General features: G+C 45.3%; 1 protein-coding gene across 4 annotated transcripts in view; it reads left to right on the top strand.

The window, feature by feature from the left end:
- SBF2 (SET binding factor 2) overlaps positions 1 to 14,534 on the top strand; it is a 323,119-nt gene that overhangs the window by 251,274 nt on the left and 57,311 nt on the right. For all 4 annotated transcript variants that reach the window (XM_083164721.1, XM_083164720.1, XM_083164719.1 and 1 more), the window contains exons 18-22: positions 8,771 to 8,938; positions 9,022 to 9,284; positions 10,501 to 10,670; positions 12,290 to 12,363; positions 13,293 to 13,488. In XM_083164721.1, coding sequence (XP_083020847.1) covers positions 8,771 to 8,938; positions 9,022 to 9,284; positions 10,501 to 10,670; positions 12,290 to 12,363; positions 13,293 to 13,488 — 871 coding nt within the window. The remainder of the gene's footprint in view (positions 1 to 8,770; positions 8,939 to 9,021; positions 9,285 to 10,500; positions 10,671 to 12,289; positions 12,364 to 13,292; positions 13,489 to 14,534) is intronic.

The following is a 14,534-nucleotide window of genomic DNA, read 5'->3' as shown; positions in this document are numbered from 1 at the left end:
CATGCGATCCTGCACCTGGGAATGTCCCAGGCAGCTCAAGATGGATCGGATGGCCATACAATGCGGCTAGAAATCGCAGTAGCGTATGGCCATCTTTACCAACAGGTCATGTTTTGTGGATGTCTTGAATTACGCCCAGGTGAGCTAATCTATTTTGCTGGGTCAGTAATTGTCCTACCTGCTTCCACAGACCCAAATCCTGAAAACATGACCTGTTACGGAAACATTGCGGCTGAGAATCAGTGAAATAACTTAACTAATATTTGAATGAACGACATCCCGGGGCCGGATTCAACCATTGAATGATTTGTATCGGTTTTTGAGCTTTGCTATTAAAGCATCTTATTATACGCGTGATCGCGGTATAAAATGATGCCGTGTGCGTCCGGCATCATTTTATGCGGGACGCTGGAGGTTTGCCGGACGCACACGGCATCATTTTATACCGCGTATTTATAAGCGTATAATAAGATGCTTTAATAGCAAAGCTCAAAAACCGAGCAGAGCCAGGAGTAACTGGAGAACCGAGAACGTTGTTGATGGTGGCTGGTCTGCGCATGCGCACGTGTGGGTATGTGCATGTACAAAACCCCTGTGCGAACACTCGCAGAGGCGTTGTCAGTGGGAGGAATGGGAACGCTCAGCATTTTATGTCCTTCCCCATGAAAACGCTGGGCTTTCCGATAAGAACGCAGGCGTGGCGTTACCTGCTTGGGGTGGGTGCTAATGTCACATGACGTCAGCACCCGCCCCTGTTTTCGGCGTTCAGCGGCCGAAATAAAAGTCAGTTTACACTGACTGTTATTTAGGAAGGTTAGATAAATCATTCGATCGAATGACCATGGAATGTTTTCTCTCCCCTTCGGCTGCATGCGTGGAGATGTGTTCTCGTTACATCCCCCTTGAACACTAACGAGGGGATGCGGGATGTGGGGCGGCGCTGACCTGTTCGCTAGGCTGCAAGCTGGTCTGAATCAGGCCCATTGTCCAGCCGCTGTAAATACGCTGCAGGGGGCCTATGTACAATTGGTGATGATTGATGCTTGGCGCAGCGCAGGTGGTGATTGGTACAGCAAGACCAGAGTAAACGATTGAACGTTGGGACTGACAGCTGTGTGAGGTTCTGTACAGACTCTGGATCGGCCTTTTCCCCTTTGTTGGTTTATTCTATTTTTAGAATTGTAGCTGCAAAATCCAGTCTTCTGTAAGGGTCCATTTACCTGGCTCCTTGGAATTCCACCAATCCCTTCGTCTGTTCGGGGATATATCATTAATTCTGTTTTTATTATGATTATAAGACTACTTACTGTAAATTATAAGCTGGCTTATGTAACGTGCTACTCATAACATTCACTGGCGTTTAAGTAAATGTTTCAGGAGCTTATCACAAAGGCAGATTTATGATCGCTTGCCTTTCCTGTCTGTAACCTTATGGAAGGGTATTGCAGGGGGTCTGTGGATGCTGGCCGTCCACGGGCTGATCCTGCCCTGTGCTAAAGGATCACTTTAACTTTGACTCACATGTGTGGTCAGATTGGGGAAGCTGTAGCCGATGGCAACCAGTTGTATTATTCCTTTGTACTATGCCTTTCAAACCCTATTCAGTTCCTGCTTTGGGTGTCACTGTCTGCTCTGGTGCTTCTAGCACACTGTTTATCTCTGTGCCGATATATAGTCCAGAGTGTTCTAGAAGCACCACAGCTGAGTGTGGTCTGTATACCTGCACTGAGATACCTGCGGTTTCACTCTGCCCTGGTGCTTCTAGCACACTCTGGTTTGTATATCTGCACTGAGATACCTAGGGTGTCACACTCTGCTCAGGTACTTCTAGCACACTCTGGTCGGTATATCTGCTCTGGTATAACTGGGGATGTAACTCTCTACTCTGGTGCTTCTATGCACACTCTGGTCTGTATATCTGCACTGAGATACCGGGGGTGTCACTCCCTGCTCTGGTGCGTCTAGCACACTCTGGTCTGTATATCTGCACTGAGATACCTAGGGTGTCACCGTCTGCTCTGGTGCTTCTGGCACACTCTGGTCTGTATATCTGCACTGAGATACCTAGGGTGTCACACTCTGCTCTGGTGCTTCTAGCACACTATGGTCTGTATATCTGCACTGAGATACCTAGGGTGTCACACTCTGCTCTGGTGCTTCTAGCACACTCTGGTCTGTATATCTGCACTGAGATAGCAGGGGTGTCAGAGTGTGCTAGAAGCGCCAGAATAGAGAGTGACACCTCCAGTATATCAGTGCTGATATACAGACCAGAGTGTGCTAGACGCACCAGAATAGAGAGCGACACCCCAGGTATCTCAGTGCTGATATACAGACTAGAATGAGATTAGAAGCACCTGAGCAGACAGTGCCACCCCTGGCAGGAAAGAGGAACTGCACCAATTGTGACAGGTGCAGGGTGTTAGAATGAACACTACAGTTGGCTCCCAGCTTTCAGAAGGGTGAGGTGGAGGAAGGGCACATGCACTCGCTAATAGTCTAACTTCTTAGTTGGTCACCATTGCTTTTATTTTGCCAAGTGGTCTGCACCGCTGCTGATATTGCACCCCATTTTTGTAACATATTACCGCACATGACTGAGTTAGCATCTGCTGGAATCTGCCACTCTGTGTAACGGAATGTTTGGGGTTATGCCCCCTGCGACCCCCAGCTGCGACAGACGTGGTTTGCTTTGACTTGTAGTTCCATTCTAACCAGAGGCCGCAGTTCACCCATCTCTGTTACATCAGAAAGTTCCTACAGTACATCTGATTCCAGTTCCGTCTGTTTATAACTCATAAGCAGCATAAACAATCCCAGTCCCCAGAGCTCAGACAAATATGTGATATAAGGAAACAGATTGTGACAAAGTAAAGCTGAAGAAATGAAACTGATGCCTTGGGAAATGAGGAGACATTTTTCTGGCTCTCTGGAATGCTGCATTTGCCTAATTTATGGCTTCTGACTGGAGGATTTTAGGAGAAGGATCTCCCCAGCAGAGGCAGATGTTTCACACAGCATCGCAGGATGACCGAGCGAGCCCGGATGCCGCAGCCCTGTATAGGGGGGCACGGGGGGCAGGCACAGCCTTGCCTTAAATGGTTCCTTTATTTCCCAGCCCGCAATAAGAATTTGCTGACTAATATTTGATGATGATGTCTCGTATCCTTCATCGCAGTGACAGCAGCATCTGTTACTGTCAGAGGTGTCCCGAATGCTGAACGGGACTCAAAAGTAGCATTACGGGAGCCTGTAACCTACAGCCCCCCCCCCCCCCACACACACACATACGCTTTGTTCCCTGTATTTGCCAGCTACTAGGTTACCATCAAGGGTGTATGGGAGTTGGGTTGACACATATAAGGGCGAAATAGGTTGACACAAGCATTAGGTCAACAACAGCTAAGTCAATAGTCAAAAGGTTAAGGTGTCGATTTGCAGACAATTGTTAAAAATGTTATTTACTCCGTTAAGTCTCCTAGGTTTTGTAGATCCTGTTTTTTAGATGCTTTGTCCAGATTTGGTTTGGCTGGGAAAAGCTGGGGCGCTTCCATTGAAGATGATAGTTAACGTGTTGCTGGCTATAGATCACCAATGTTTATCAGCCCCCTGAAATCCTTATTCCTTCACACAGCAACGGCCCAACATCGAGCGGAGCAACTTGGGGATATTTTGGATGAAAAAATCTCATTCTATTACAGTTCCAGATACAAAAATGCTAAGTTCTGCCGGAATCCGAAATGCGCTGGAATTCTCATTAAAACCAGACACAAATTTGGCATTCTTGAAAACAAGAATGTTTTACATTATCATCGCTCTCCTTAAATAAACCTTTTCTCTTTTCTTCCCCTACCAAATTTTGAATTCAACATTTAGTTGATCAAACAAAATCTTATAAAAAGCAGGTGAAAGTGTCTTTTACGATTTCTGCTAATTATTGGAACAAAGGCTGAAGTTCTCTTCTTGTAGTAGAATTCGCAGCGTGTGATTTGTGCAGATATTATCCCCCCCCCCCCCCCCCCATAGAATATATAGGCCTTCTCCCGGTTTTTTGGATGCCTGGCCTTCATCTGTTTGTCAATGTTGCAAAACATATGAACTTAACCCTTTCAGTGCTAAATATCTACTAAAGATCACCGTCGCTCACATTTGTTATATAAATTCAAATAAAAATAAAAACATTAGATTTCCTATGTAAGGTAACATTATCGGTATTATGATGAATGAAAATATTTGCTTGCCAATTTTCACACCTATTTTTTCACTTGGCACTCAAAGGGTTAAGGGGAGTAATCAATGTTCCAGCTGTCGAGTGTTGAAAAGTGGGCGTGTCAGCGTAAACTGGCGCGGATTGCTGAAAAAACATCAGTGAATTTGACAATCCACGACAATTTCCTTCAAAACGGAACCAACTTGTTTTAAAGTCGTCCACCCCCCCCCCCCCCCCCCACCACCACCACCACCACTCCCCCGTCACCGCGGTTCTCCTCTCTCTCAGCACTTTAATGCTTCCAGTGTAGGTGTCCATCACAGAGAAGACGGGGCCAGCAATCCACTTTAAAAAGTGGGGAACTGCAGGAACACCTGCTAGGGTACGTGGTACTCTAATTTAGGGTCCACATTCTCAGGTGTCGACATCCCAAAAAAAGTGAAAAACTCATGTGGACCTTTTCATTTTCCGCGTCAATATCTTTCCTGTGTCGGCCTTTTATCCATAACCATGCTGTAGATTAAAGACGTTGGCTTTAGGGGGAATAAACACGTAACGATGCCAGAAGCGTTCCGACATTGCTCACAAGTGGATTAAATCCTTCATCGTGTGCACACGTGGAATGATTTGATGCACTTCACAAAAGATTGGTGTATGAGCTTCCTGCATGCATGGTCAGGTACGCGCATCGTTAATGATGCAAGGAACCATTTGAACAATTGGTCGTTCTCATCGATCGGGAACGCCCACATAGTACTTCAAATTGTTCAGTGTGTATGTACCTTTAAGCTTGTGGAAGGTCACATTAACAACATTTGGGCACTAATAACCTTGAGCTGCCCAAGTGGATGTAACTGAGCCTGTTACTATGGAGCAATAAAAGGGCATTTATTGTCCTATAGGTCTGCACCATAATGTTGACATTTCCGTTAGGGTTACCATTAGTCTTAGGGAGAGAATTACACCTAAAATATGTCGACGCTGCAACCATAATGACATGTTCAAGTTGACGGTGTGACTGTCTACAGCCAGTGGTCCTGCAGCCTTTACCTTCTGTGGTCAGGTCTGTGTTTTATCACTTTCCACGTCTAATTCTCCTGCATGGGTCCATAGAAAGAGTCCTACTGACCTCCTGGTTGAAATTCGCAGCAGAACCTGTACCTCCTACAGTACATTGTAATGACTGGTTCCTGAGACTGAGCTGCCCTCTACTGGAGAATGTGAGAATTCTGCCCGTCTTCATATTGCTAATTCATTTTGAGTTGATATTTCGGAATTACTACTACGGCATAGCGATATATTCGTAATGATTATCCTTATGGATACATACACCTCTCTGTTGGTTGTAACGAGGCTCCTCTAGATGCTATTATAGCTCAGTTCTTCCAATAAATGAATGAGATTCATTCATTTTGTTGATTTTGTTTTCTCTTCTTTCCAAATCGGCGCTGAGTAGTTTTTCCTTTTCCTGCGTCTCTGACAGATTCAGCAGTCATTGTGGTGTTTCTTTTAGTGGCACGTTGTTATGCAGTATTGTATATTGTACTGCTTTGTGGTTGGGACTTGCATAGTGGTACATAGGTATGTTGATGGGGAAGGGGGGGGTTGGTAAATGTGTCTGCGGCCCTTGGGGCACATGCCAACCTGCCCAGTGACCAGCCCAGTCTTGGGTGGGCGACGGCCATGCAAAAGATCTTGAAGGCTGCCACCCACCGGGTGAAGAGAGGTTATGGTATATTAAATCTACAGTCAAAAGGTAGTGGTCGACATGGACAAAAGGACGACCGTCAAAATGTCAACTTGAAGAAGGTCAACAAGATGTTTTTGGGTGTTTGTCGACATTGACACCATGTAAGTGTACCACATCCCCACGCTGCGCTCGGCACACTTTTATATTTTCACTCTATGCCCACTGGGATGGTGAAGTACTGTATGAACAAATAGTTTTTTTACAAAATAAATCATGAGAAACGCATGTTGAACTTTTGTCCATGTCGACATTTTTTAAATGTATACCTAATGTATGTCGACCTTCTGACTGTTGACCAATAGTTGTTGACTTAGACACCGTAGACCTAATGAATGGATACTAAGGCCTGACCAATCAATCCACCAGTGGGGCAGTAGGAGCGGCACATAACTTTTGGATCGAGTGCCCATTGAGCTCATACGTAGAGATCTCTCTGGTCTTCATCTAGCTACGAATGATTTGATTAATGCTAGGCGTAGCTACATTTATTGGGCTTGCCATTCATACGTACAAATTATGGTTTTGTGTGAGCTGAGATTCTAATCTTCCCCTGTCCCCCTGTAGTGTTGGGGTCATTAGCAGCCCCCAAACAGAGGTGGGTAACTTTAGTGTTCTTAGAAGTTCTGTCACCTCAGCCACAGGCGCTTGATAAAATGGAAAAGACCACCTGTCAATACTTAAGAGATACCAAATTATGTGACTCCCAAAACTTGCCATGAGACCTGTGCTCTTTAGTCTTCGGTGCTTCATTATTCCATAACATTATTGTTCAATAAAGATAATGTAATTGTACACAGTCTACCGGGGGTCATCATCTTGTGTTGAACTTCAGTGTTCCGAGACACCAGCTGTCCTGATTGGGTAGGTCTGGGAGAACTTAGAGTCCCAGCAGAATAATCAATCAGTGCCAGCAGAGCCGGCCCTAGCCTAAATGATGCCCTAGGCAAGATTTTGGCTGGTGCCCCCTAGCACCGCCACTAGTTCCGCCTCTGACACTCCTCCCCTTTCCCAGCACCATCAACCCTCATCATAGCAGTCATCATTTTGGTGCTCCTACCTGCAATATTTTAAATAGAAACAGTGCACACATTTGGTGCGCAGCCCAAATAGGGGTTCGTTCTTGCTGGGAAGGGGCATGGCCACACAATTTTACCCCAAATTCAAATTATGCCACACAGTAGTGCAACTTTATTCACATTATATCATGTGAGAGTGTCCCTTATTCATGTTACACCACATTGTAGTACCACTTTACCTTATATACATTACTCATCAAATTATACCCTTAGAAAAAAATCCTGAGAAAATATTGTATTTTAACCACCTCCATGGCCACACTGCAACCCAGCACAAAGCAGTGTGTGCTGGGCAGAGGAGAAGAGCTGCAGCTGCTGCTGTCACTTAAGGGGAGGGGGCCCAGGGCCCCCACTGGGCCCTCCCATCAGGCTTTGGCCTGGGTAATTTGTACCCCCTACCCCTTTCTCTCGGCACCCCTGATAATACCACACAGTAATGCCCCTTACACATGACACACATTATTTATGTCCTTATAACCGTAATGCCCCTTACACATTATGCCAACCTTTATTAATGCCCTTCATACACATGAAACACATAATGCCCCTTACACATATGTTTCACATTATTAATGCCCTTATACACATGACACACAAAATGCCCATTACACATGTCGCACATTATTAATGCCCTTATACACATGACACACATAATGCTTGTTACACATATGTCGCACATTATTAATGCATTTATACATGACACACATAATGCCCCTTACACATATGCCGAACACTATTGCACAACCAACCCACCCGCAGACCGCACTCGCACAGCCGCTAATACTGTGACCTCTGCCTCTGCTTGGATTCAGATGTTTCCTCATACATCTTGTCTCAATAGGCCATGCAGCTCCTGGCCCTTCTGTTAACGTTGGGTGCCTTTTTTGCTGAAAATTCGTCTTATTTGCATTGTTATGACCAGCACACACAAGGAGCTTCCGATGATTAAAATGATATGCGGCATGCCTATATTCTGTGTGCGACTGTGGCTGTACCTGCATACGGAATGCTATGTTACAGTGATTTCCATGAATACACTATTTGGTACTTATGTATTATCTGGACTCCCATGTTAAATGCACCCCATTTTTTCATACCCCTACTATCCAACTACGCATGGAGTTGATTTTATATAGTGTGGCGAGCGCAGCGAGCCACCGTGACCGAAGCGTGGTGAGCGCAGCGAGCCCCGCGAGGGGACGCGGTCTCATAAGAAAAACGGGAGTCCAGGTATTACATAAGTACCCACTATTTCATATGCAGATACAGCCTCACTTACACAGAATATAGGCATGCTGCATATCATTTTAATCAGCAGAAGCTGCTGATGCCCCTAGGAATTCCAAATGCCCTAGGCAATTGCCTAGTGTGCCTATGCCTAAGGCCGGCCCTGAGTGCCAGAAGAGGATGGTTGTGATGAGTCTCTGGCATAAATGTCTCTCCTGAAAGATACAGCTCTGCACTTGTGTGTTCCTCTCATTGTTGTGTACAGTGGTTGAACTACACATCCCAGCATGCCCTGTAACCGTTTTGGCATGTCCATATAGCTAAACGGTAGCAGGGTATGCTGGGATGTGTAGTTCAACAACAGCTGGATGGCCAAAGGTCCCCCATGCCTGACTTAGGGGATACCGTATGATTATAATGTTTCTCATGGTCACATTGTCATCCTATAATTCACGGTAGAACGATTGCATTCTGCATCTAAATGACCGTGCCTGTTGTGTTTCACAGAAATTATCTCCAGGGATCACGCAGTTCGCCTACACCTGTGTCCAGGACCACACCATATGGACCAACCAGCAGTTCTGGGAGACCACCTTCTACAATGATGTCCAGAACCAAGTGCGGGCCCTATACCTGACCTCAAAAAATGGCAGCCAAGAGCCACCTTTACCTAAGGTACAGTTCCTTGATTATAGAGAGACCTAGGTCAGGTTAGTCGTCTCCTCCAGGGACTCGCTCATATTTTCTGCTTTTATTAGGAGAACGGCGTGGAAAGCGCAGAGCAGGAGGATACCGTCATGGACCTGGCGGCTGAGCAGCTCCGCCTGTGGCCATCGCTTAGCAAACAGCAGCAGCAGGAGCTAGTGCAGAATGAGGAGAGCACGGTGTTCAGCCAGGCGATCCACTTCTCCAACCTCATGGTCTATCTCCTGGTACCGCTGGACACCAGCAAGAACAAACTGCTACGGACATCGGCCACCGGGGACTGGGAGAGCGGCAGCAACAGCATTGTCACCAACAGGTAAGCGGAGTACAAGGAACAGAGAGTAATATTACAGAACAGTTTGTTCAGCTTGTCAGCAGCAGAAACGGAGGTAGGGGACACTTTGGCGCATCACTCCTGGATGGCTGCCTCACTATACTGTGGGTAGAATCCCTAACACCCACAAGAAATGGCGCTAAGCCTTCTTCAATCTATTGGGAGAAAAAATCGTGGTGGTAACAGTCAGAAATACTTAGCTCTGGTGATCTTTGGAGTCCCAAAGAATCTTTTTACCGCCATTCCACTATACTAACCCCTTTTGTCCGCAGCAGAGTTTGTGTGTATTTGTTTTGTTTGAACTTACAGCAAGTTTTTGCATCATAATATGCATCACTTCCTCTGCCCCAATGAATTAGGAGCACCTGTGCTATAGGATGACTGGTCACCACTAGCGCATTTATTGGAATCGGATAAATACCAATTATCTGCAGATCACCGGTGACTCTGTCAAGTTCCTTGGTGCGCTAGTGTCAGAGCGGCAGTGTAGGACCGGGCCATAAAACAAATCTTACACGTATTGCAGCCCTCCAGCACTGGATGGGGTTAAGTGTCCACATGTGACCTTTGCCCTGGCCACCAAATGTAAGAGTAAGTGTTTGTCTCCGTGGAATGTTCCGCCGGCCTTTGTGTCGCCACTTAGATTAAATGTCTCAACACAATTTGATAAACAATTGCTGTGTTGTTGTTAATGTGTAGTGATCTCATTGTTTGTGTCATTGTGTATCATTCTTTAACAATGACTCTCAGCAATTCCTATAAGACTCTAAATGACTGTGGCGGAACCATTATCCCGTCGTTTTCCCTGTGTGTTTGATAAACGGGATCTTTACAGCGCCTCAGTATGTTTTGGATCAAGTTGTCAAAATACATTTCCAGTGATGAATTTTCCTGATAGAGAAAATGGAATTTTTGGCCTTTCAAAAGCTATCAGGGGTATTCCTGGTATTGCAAAATAGGAACGTGATTCTCTCATCAGTAGAATATGTTCTTATACGTGGCACAGTATGGTAACGCGGACGCCGATATTAATCCCCTTACCTCAGAATAAGGGTATTTTATGATGCATGAGCTGAGACTGGATAAGAGGAGGTAGCTTAGATTTATGGCCATATAAGATCAATTATCTACGCACGCCATCACTACTGGAAAGCGGGTTTTGCGCAATGAGCATTAACGGTTTGTTTATGTACTTCAGTATTGCTGGCAGTGTTGCCGAGAGTTACGACACAGAGAGTGGCTTTGAGGACTCCGAGAATGATATCGCCAATTCGGTGGTTCGCTTCATTACCAGGTTTATCGACAAGGTGTGTACGGAGAGCGGAGTGACCCAGGAACACATAAAGAGCTTGCACTGTATGATCCCAGGTATGTTCCTACCCCGACTCTTCCCACATATTGGACGTTACTAAACTTTGCTGAAATAGGGCCAAAGACCCCTTTAGCTTCAATATAGATACATTGTTGCAGCTTGTTATCAGCTGGTTACAGCACTCGTTGTATTCGTTTATATTACGTATGCGAATATTCAAATGAAATAGCTGCAATTAGCGAACAAGTAGCAGAATATCTGCAAAGAGCCCGAGACTTGCCAACGTCTTCTTGGAAGAAAGTTGTATAAATAAATCTTATTGTAATGTTGCTGCGTGTCCATAAGATTAATCTATGATGTGACATACAGCCTGTACTGCAACATTGTTTTCTACTTTTAGCCGTCTTATAAATTTATCGGGGGGGTGGGGTGGCTTGGGCTGCACACCCTAATTCTCAAACTTATAGATAAGTACTGCCATGCTGAGACTTAGACAAACACAAGGCGGGCGTATACACCACTGGTGCCAAATAGTGGGGGAAATATATATCTAGATCTATAAGTAACATGGAAAAAATAAGAAGTCGTCTCCCTTGTGGCCTCTTCTCTGGATACTTAGGATACTGGAGAGAATTTACCATGTCACTTTTATATATTTTTATGTATGTGTATATATATATATGTATGTGTGTGTTATAATATAATACATTTGTCCCCACTATTTTGGCACCAGTGTTTTATACATACCTGTACTTCTTGTAGGTCACCTTTTTTGTGTATTCACCATAGGCTGCCTTTTTGGTTGTGCTAGGAGGCCCATACACACACAGCCGATACGATATTGGTGAACAGTATCGTTCAGTGACGTCATCGGGACACAACGAACATGCCGGTCATATATAGCTAAATTTACGTGCATGTTCAGCAGACATCAATCATCGTTAACTTGGGGAGCGAGCCTAGTTAGTGATATCGAGTGTACACCCTAGACAGTATTGTAACCAAGATCGCTCAGAAGCCCGTTTCTGAGTGAAATCTTTCACTATATCCTCTAATGCTGGGTTGGCCCAACCGGTCCTCGAGATCTACCAACCGTTCATGTTTTCCAGATCACCTGTGGATCTGTATGTGTCAATTAGGAATAAATGCAGCATGTTTGAATATGTGACAGCTGGTAATGGCTTAAAGTGCCCATGCACGTTACAATTATTGTATACAATATTGTATACAATATCGCATCTCATCGCATCTCGGTTTTCCGATGAGATGAGATCTAGTACAAAAAGTAAGTGCAGGCTCTCTTTGTGTACAGTCTTACGGACGGACTGCGACTAGTCACGAGAACCTTCATTATTGTTGTTTTTATCATTTTCTTTTCTGCTAAATTCATAATATTAATCTGCTGAAATGTTTGCTACTTCTGTTTGAATTTTGGCAACAGAAAGTGCTATGTACAATAGTTACGGCAGTGCGATACCTGTGATCAGCGGAGCACTCCGCCCCACGCCGCTCTGCTGAGTGTGTGTCATGCACAGTGCAAGGACACCTCTGTGTAAATTCATACAATGCAGCCTGTAATGTCGAATCTATACGCTCCGTTGTAATTCTGCCCGTCACCACAATGAATTTATCCCAATAATGCTGCTCTCTTGTATCCTGTTTGTATGTCTGGTAGGTATTGTAGCTATGCATATCGAAACACTGGAAGCTGTACATCGGGAAAGCCGAAGACTACCTCCAATCAAAAAGGTGGGTTACTGTGAGATAAACTGTTGTAGGACATAACATAACCGGTTACTTACCGGCCAATATTACACCATATGAGAAGCAGAATGTGCCAGAGACTCTGAACACCTGAGTGAATCATATTTGTGTGCTCCTGTCAGTTCTCTATCAGGGAAAAGCTAACCAGCTTAAATTTTGGCCACTGATCATTATGATCATGAATGAAAGTAAAACGGGATACTTACACAATCCCGGCAGTGGGTATGCTGGTGGCCAAAAGGCCGGCAACTTCATACGGAGGATCCTGGCAGGGACTCCGCAAGTACCCGAACACCCACCCCCGCTCACCGCACCTCCACAGCCTAACACTCCCTGTTAGTACCTAACCCCTCACCCTCCTACCCCACAGCCTGACCCTAATCCACCTTGTAAATGTATAAGCCCCCTTGGCACTTGTGTATTATCACAGCGCCCATGATCACAGAGTAATTGAATGTAAATCATATGCAAATTTTATGCAAATCACATACAATTTGGTATACGTTATGGCATGCGATCCGCGGGTATGGACGCCGTGATAATACACAAGTACCGCCTCCTTTCCTGCACCCTAACCTTCCCCCTAACCGTAAGCGCCTTAACCTTAAACACACACCCCGGCCTAACGCTGCGAGACCCCGCATACTTACAATCGGGATTCTGGTCTTTTGTCTGTAGCCGCTATCTACGCCCCCAGGATTTTATCCGTATACCTATAAAACCTATTATACGCACTTTCTACATGCAGTGGTGGCAGTCATCCTGTCGGCTGAACCTTTGCTGCGGTCGACCCACTGGGAACTTTTTACTTGACCGATGTAAAGGTTCCACTCAGTCCTAAAATGCGAATGAAAATGTTAGATGTAGCTCTCATGAGATGTCCCAACCACATAATCCCAATTGTTTTTTTACAGCCCAAAATCCTGCGACCAACATTGCTCCCCGGAGAAGAGTTTGTGTGCGAAGCTCTACGGGTTCTTTTGGACCCTGATGGAAGAGAAGAGGCAACTGGGGGGATGCTCGGAGGTCCTCACATCCTGCCAGCAGAGGGAGCCCTGTTCCTTACTACATATCGCATCATCTTTAAAGGCACCCCTCATGATCCTCTAGGTATCTATTGTCCTAGCCAGAATGTTATTGGCCAGTATGGCAAACCTTTAATTATCCGCAGTCGGTGATGGTTGGAGTGTATGGAATGAGCAGTTTTCTGACCAGTCGATGGTATGATCCAGTAAACCCACAGCTGTGTCAAGAGATTTTTTTAATTGTGAGCTTAAGCTTTAAAGTAGGCCGCGTCCAGTAACCAATTAAAATCTTGTATTCCCCCTTAGTATTTTGGTAGCTTTTTCCAAAGTAAACCCAATCAGCCTCTGTTTGCCTGTCATGACTTGGGCCAGTTACCGCGTCAGACCACCCAGTCGCTTCTGTGTGAAGGCTTTCCAAGTAGACTCGCAGAATGAGTAAATACTCTCGCCTGTCTGTGCAGTGTGACGCTATTACACGAGGATTGTGTGTGGAGCAGGCTGTGGATTTAGGGACGCCGATGTGCCAGTCATGTGACTTTCTCCACTGTCTGGCGCAAACTTACAAAGACCTGTATTTATTTATTTTGTTCGTTAAGTACAGGAATTACTGATGTTATAAACAATCAGTAGGTAGAACACTTGGTTGTGTATGACTCTACTAAGCACCGCTGGGGGAGTTATACTGTATGTACCTTTTATATAAACCAAACTTTAAAAAATCCTGATGTGCTCGCTAAGTAACCTGTGCAGACTAAATAGGCTTCACCTCTATAATCCACCATTCCCGGGAAAAGTATGTTCTCCCAGTACTCAGATGCTGCCAAAACTTAATGTAGCACACACAGGTAACCTCTGACAAACAGAGGCTAAGCCCGCCCCAGCCTTCTTCCAAGAACAGGGGCCATTGACAAGAGGCAAGCCCGTAATGGTTACAAGCACAGTACGCCTAAGCAGCCGCACGTACTTCACAGCATCCCGTAACAGGTGGAAACCAGATGCATTGTGAGTGCCAATAGTCCTGCTTGCTCAGTAACCATTGGGACTATATTGACAATTGTTGCCAGCAGGGCACGGCAACCCAGTCGCTTAGCAGTGGCCCTGGACCTGTAGAGGGGATAACCAACACTGTTG

This window comes from Crinia signifera, chromosome 11, assembly GCF_055691185.1.
Source record: "Crinia signifera chromosome 11, ASM5569118v1, whole genome shotgun sequence".
Taxonomy (NCBI): Eukaryota; Metazoa; Chordata; class Amphibia; order Anura; family Myobatrachidae; genus Crinia; species Crinia signifera.
The sequence above is the reverse complement of the archived record's forward strand: the minus strand, read 5'-3'. Positions and strand labels throughout refer to the sequence as shown.